We start from the raw sequence: 6,395 nt of genomic DNA on the forward strand, positions 1-6,395 counted from the left end.
TTAGGAACACTTTTCACATGTAAGTTCGTCATTCTTCGCTTTTTAGAAACTAGTCTAACACGAACCAAATTTTCTTCCCGAAAACAATATTTATCCATTTTTGCAGAAGGAAAAAAACAAAGCATACAAAATAAAAACTCAAGACAATCTTATTTGGAAAAAAAAATTACACGAAGACAATTATACCGTACAAAAAATTACAGTTTGCCATGTCAAGGTTCACTGGTATACATGATTTCACTTCCTTCAAATCAATTTTTCCGCAGTTGGAATAAAACTAACAAAAGAGCTATAAAATTTACATAACAAACTGAGAACACCCCATTTATGCAGTTTACAGCACACAAACATTTGTTTATAGTTGTTAAAAATTAGAAACGAAAATTACACATCGCATTGATCAAAATCATAATTTAGACTTATCTTGCTCTATGGTTTTGCATGCCTTTAAGATGACTTGGCCATCTCGAAGAACAAGAAGAAGAAGACATACCATTCATTCGTTGTGTACTAAGATTACCAAAACCTTCATAAGGCGATTGAAAACCGATGCTTTCAACGTCCCCGGCTGTCTTAAATAATCTTCTTCTGTTAACCTCCTTCACCAGAGACTGATGTAGCAACTGGCTTCGTGTATCTACCAGAGACCGGTTTTTTGTTAATCCAAGTGTTCCCTTCTTGTACTTGCAAGTGGATTTTTTATTTGAGTATTCGAACATCTCCTTGCATTGTTTACAGCAATTCTGAGCTAGATTTTGGCTGGTGGTAGAATTTTCTCCAGGATAGAATCGAGAAGGAATATGATCATCGGCATCAGTTCGATCATGTCTTTTTTGTCTCATTTCACGATCATTTTCATCAGCAGAATGGTATGCCCAGTTTGAGTATTTTTCGGAATGTGCTGAGCTCTGAGAGCTAGTGTCATCAAACAAGTCATCTACAAAAAAGACAGCCTGTTTAGTTTGCTTCATCATCTCATACACAGGGAATGGAGGAACAAAAATACTTATCAAATGCGACAAACGATACCTTGAACATGAAGCCAATGACTATGAAGCTTCGCATCCATCCGTCGGGATGCAATTGAACTCGAGAATGACACTTGGGACGATACAGAACTTGAGTAGGATATTTGTTGATCACTATAATTTTCTTGATAATTTTTGCTGTCTGAGTTCCAATTGGGAACTAGACCAGATATCTCGCCATCTATCATATTTGCGATTTCTGATGGTTTCCAGTCCGTGATATCTAATTCCTTCACCATTTCATTTGCGACATCTATGGGAGTATCGTTGACTATGTCGAAGGGAAAAAAGACGTTTCTAGCACCACCTGAAAAGTAATCAAAAAATGGTTACCAATATCATCAAATTTTACTCCAAATTGGTAGCATTTTGATAAAATGTGCAATAAGTTCAGCCGGAGCTCACTCAACATGGAAAACAAATCATATGATAAATGCATAATCGAGTGTTTTCCATTATACAAAATCGTATGATAATCAGAGATACCTTCTTTATCGGCAGCAATCTGCACTTTAAGGAATATGGTATCGTCCTCAGGGTTCAGCTTCCCAGTAATTGTCATATTAGTCTTAGGTACATCGTCATCATTCGACCATAGGTGCTCAAGGTCAACATTTGCGTTCAGAAAAGGCTTCTGAATGGCTATATCTGACTCTATCTGATCATGAAAATTGGCAGTTACAAGAAATGGATCAAGCAACAGGTCTTTGGCAGATAATCGCTTTGATGCAGGCTCTAAGCATTTTCCGATGAATCGTTGCGCCTCCAAATCTTGAACTTTGTAAAACGCCCTTGGCTTTTTACCCTTCAAACAAAACATTAAAGCGGTGACCCCTTCAGTTTCTGATCTGGTTTTACATTTTTTTTCTTTGTTTGCTAAAATTTGTAACAAAGATCTTACTGATGTCACTTTCTTGTATATCTGAGCAGGATTGATGCATTCACTGTACGGATATTCGGAAGTGACCATCTCTAGAACACACATCCCATAAGAGTAGACATCAACCAGTTCGTTATAGTTTTCTTCATACAACTCGGGTGCCATAAACTCCGGTGTGCCTACAAAAGTATTAGAAAAATAGATACAATAAACTTTCCTGGGATCACCATGAAATTAAAATTCTACGGATTTTATTTATTAATACATCAAATGAAACATGTATAACCAAGGATGAGTACCTATAACGCTATGTGCTCTACGCGGCCCACTGAGTATTGCTGCCAGACCAAGATCACCAATCTTCACTTGTCCAAGGTGTCCGTTGACAAATATATTATCACACTTAAGGTCTCTATGAATCACAGGAGGATCGTGTCCATGTAAATACACAATACCTTCAAGTATTTGGTATGCCCATATCTTAATGGCTCGCATACTGATTCCTTTATACTTCACTCTGAATCTGCATTAATCTAATCCAAGGTCATATATCTCAGGATCAGATTACAAACTGGAACAGAAGTCCTTTATACTGGAATAGAAGTGGAAAGTAACATTACTCTCTTAGAGTGCCAGAAGTGAGCATTTCGGTAATAAAGTTAAACGTTCTCTGTTCAGCATTGATCCAACTAGTGTAGAATCGGATGATTGAGTCATGATTGAGAGTACTGAGTAGATGAACTTCAGAGTAAAGGCGTTGCAAATCGTCTGGTGAATGAAGCAAATCAGTGAGATTAACTTGGTTCCATGCAACTTCGATTCCAAGCACCTCGTCAATTGCCTTGTACACCGTTTTTATAGCACCCTTTCCAAGAACTTCATCAAACTGCCACATACTCACGTTTAAAAAAATCACGACAAATACAAATAGAAAGGAATCTTTATGAAGCTATAGTCATGTTTAAGGTCCACAAGATGAGAGCTTACGATCGTTCATCCATACCATATGAAAGTTATCAATCAAAGTTTCTCGAAATCGAGTCCATCGTATAGTATTATAAATACTTTCATGCATTTCATTCAAAACTGAGTCCATCAGCCACTCAAACATTGAGCAGTGACGTAGAATTAGAAATTAACCTCACATACATGACAAAGTAAACGCAAGATTCTTGGTTAAACATAGCCTTTATTCAATAATAATTAGTAGTATCACCGTCAGTCTATCAGCGTAACAAGGAGGGATATAAAATTACGATCTAAAAGTTGTACTCATTTGAACTTCTATCAGGTTATTTTGGTTATAAAAACATATCGTTTAACAAGCCAAGATTATTACCACCCTTCTGAAAACAAATATAGAAGAGGTTTTATGGAGGAGGAAACAAAAATCATTTCACTAAATTCATACCTAGCAGCCCGAATTTGCAATTTTCTACAATATTTGATGATATATTACGATGTAAAATATTAGCAAATGATTTAAAGAACAAAAAAACAAACAAACATCAAGATCTATTAATTAATCACACAGTACTTTTTCTGTTAATTAATGCAACCTCGTTAACTAATATCCCTTTCTATAACCAATCATCTATTCAAAAGTAGCTTTTTAATTAGGTAAAACCATGATTTGACCATCATTACCAAAAAAATTCAATCAAAGTTAAAAAGTTGACGTTATATAAACTCTTTCAATTCTTCCGACTGTGAAGTTTTATCAAACAGGAACTCACTCGAGCATAGCGGCCAGTTGGATCGATTTGAACAACTTCCTGAGCTCCGGTCGATTCGCGGGCCTGCTCCACAAACCCCAGTCTGCTCATATTCGAAAATTATTTATTATTTCATCTGAAAACAAAGGAGAGAAATTTCGAGGTGCGCGTTCATGTTTGTCGCAAGTGAAACATATGATTGAAGGAAACGTAGAAGCTTTTGCAGGAATCAATTCGTAGGATGATCGAAAACCATCTTCTTTGCCGATTTGATTGACCAAATAGACGGCAGAAACTGACAGGGGGAATATTATACAGTATATAGAATAGAATAGAACAGGGGTGACACACACACACACATAACGTAAATTTGTTAATTTTTAAAAAAACTTGTGAATGTGTCAAAAGTACACTGATTATAACAAATTAGAAGGAGGATATGAACTCCCGATCCCTCGTACAAATGTATCGGTTTAGCCCAAATCTTTGAAACCCATTAACAATAGAAGTCCATGGAATGTGAGAAGTCTAGTGTACAAGTTTAAGAAGGAGTCAGTTGAAAACCACGACGAGAGGAGTTAGTCCACAATCCACGATGGATGATCGTTGAAGATGACCAAACTGTTCGATGGAGTGGAACAAAAGGTAAGAGAAAGAATCAGAAAAACACATGACAAACATTCAACAAAAACAGCATCAAAACTTCTTCAATTTTTCTCAATAGTTCGTCTATATATTTTTCAATTTTCAGCACTCTAGTGTGTGATGATTTTGGCATATTCTTTCAATTTTATTGTAAAAAATGTCGTTCAAGTTCATAACAATATAATTAAAATTGACGTTGTTCATGGATTCTCTCTACAATTTCATCATATTCCTCATTCTACATTTTTAACTTTGGAGTCATACCGAGAGAATTAAAACTAACGGTCGAATCGGGACACACGATGCTTGATAAAGAAATCGGATCATTCCATATTGAAACAGTAACTATTTCATATTTTAACATAACTTCACAATCAAATTGCTAAAAAAAAATTAAGAGAGAACCATTCTCAATAAAAATCTGAGTCAGATTAAACAATTAAGTCAGAGTGCCACACCATTAGAGAATTGATTGAGTTAGTTATTAATGCCGTGGACTAAATATAAAAATATAATTTTTCTAAACTTAAAAACGAAATATGACCATTCGTGGATGACTTATGTGACGAAGAAACGCAATAACATTACGTGACGCAAAATGGTTAAATCGTATGGAGGAGGACAAGTTTGACTTAGAATGGGCTTCTTTTATATATTTGGTGGGGGTGGTTCTTTTCCCTACTATTAATCCCACGTTTAAATTAATGTTAAATATATCTGAGTCCAAAACCTACTTCTGTTTTTTAGGGAAAAAAAAAACGAAAAATTGGTCTTTAGTCTCCAGCCGTCGTTTTTTTTTGTATTCAGTCCATTGGTACTTTTTTAGTACCACATTTCAACATGAAGTGTACCACATTTCCACATGAAGTGTACCACAATTTGTATGACATAGTACCACAATTTTGTGGGTAGGGAGTGAACCCAAATAAATGTTTTGATTGGGGATTTTTCACCAACTTCCAAAAAAAAAAAATAGAACCATAATTGAGTAGTGTTCAACTGATCAAAGTTTTATAACGTATTCAAAATGAGAAAAATAGTTTGACAGATAGAATTTGAAGTAATGGAGACACTGAATTTAGGAATCAAAAACCAGCATCCTATCTTGATGTGCATGTAACATCACTAAAAAATAATTGATATATTTTATGAAAGTCAGGGGATAAATTTGGCACATCATAATGAAAACTGATAGATAAAAAATAATAAATTGTAAGTTTAGTTTTGTAAGTTAGGTTGTTTTGAGTTTTAATTATGTAATTTTTCGAAATTTGGTTTTCATACATTAATTTGAATTTTTTTTTGTTGGTCCCCTTTTTCTCCTAAGTGACATATGCAGTGATAATTAGTCTCATATTACTCAAATTAAAATACATCTCATAAAAAAAAAAAAAGGAAAATGAAGCAAAACAACCTCCAATACTTCAAATGAAAGAAAAAAGTTTGTCGTTTCCCGTTATTTTTATTTATTTTATATTTGATATGTATAATATAAGTTTTATTATTGTCATATGAACTAAGTAAGAAAGTATTTATATTAAATAAGCCTGAAACGTTCACCTACTTTTTTAAACCTTAAAATCCTACGAAAATTTTTTTTTACACACTTTCAAAATTCACCATTAAAATAACTTAACATTTTCATAAATCAAAATAATTTAACATTTAAAATCTCAAGTGCATAAAAAATCCTTAAATCGTCAATTAACAAAATTCAACTTCCACCTTTTAACATGATCAAATCAAACTTCAAAATAAAGCATAAAAATATCTAATTAAATCAATAAAAAAATCTTTTAAAACTTTTAACTATCAAGCTAATTCGGAAAATAAAGGTCCTCTGGAGTGTACTACCTGCCTCGATCCACTCAAGTGTCAACGCCTCCCTCAATAACATCATCACCTGCAGCATTCAAATCTAGTGAGTCTAATGACTCGGCACGTTCTAAATATGAGTAGCAAATAATATATATACAAGCACATGCATTAAAATTATACTTTTATTCAAAATAAACTTGTAATCATAAATATATTATAAATCGTCCAATCGTAAAATCGTAAAGTTGTCAATCATTTATCATTTTGGGTGAAGTTTGATCCTTGAAAGTGACTAGCCTTTATCCTCTA

General features: G+C 33.9%; 1 protein-coding gene across 1 annotated transcript; it reads right to left on the reverse strand.

Moving 5' to 3' along the window:
* Positions 1 to 297: 297 nt before the first annotated feature.
* LOC140959967 (probable serine/threonine-protein kinase WNK4) lies at positions 298 to 3,961 on the reverse strand. Its single transcript, XM_073418045.1, has 7 exons — positions 3,645 to 3,961; positions 2,529 to 2,794; positions 2,208 to 2,431; positions 1,930 to 2,087; positions 1,515 to 1,833; positions 1,030 to 1,335; positions 298 to 937 (listed from the first exon to the last, which is right to left on the reverse strand). Exons 1-7 carry the CDS (start codon positions 3,732 to 3,734, stop codon positions 420 to 422), a joined length of 1,881 nt encoding a protein of 626 aa, XP_073274146.1. The 5' UTR covers positions 3,735 to 3,961; the 3' UTR covers positions 298 to 419.
* Between the last annotated feature and the right edge of the window lie 2,434 nt (positions 3,962 to 6,395).

This window comes from Primulina huaijiensis, chromosome 15 (assembly GCF_012295235.1).
Source record: "Primulina huaijiensis isolate GDHJ02 chromosome 15, ASM1229523v2, whole genome shotgun sequence".
Classification (NCBI taxonomy): domain Eukaryota; kingdom Viridiplantae; phylum Streptophyta; class Magnoliopsida; order Lamiales; family Gesneriaceae; genus Primulina; species Primulina huaijiensis.

Bases quoted from the DNA above. Each gene is read 5' to 3' on its own strand.
- LOC140959967 (XM_073418045.1), bottom strand. From the start codon at position 3,734: ATGAGCAGACTGGGGTTTGTGGAGCAGGCCCGCGAATCGACCGGAGCT. The intron at 2,088-2,207 runs GTACTCATCCTT...ATACTTTTGTAG, and splicing joins TAGAGCACATAGCGTTATAG to GCACACCGGAGTTTATGGCA. The intron at 1,336-1,514 runs GTATCTCTGATT...ATTACTTTTCAG, and splicing joins GATTGCTGCCGATAAAGAAG to GTGGTGCTAGAAACGTCTTT.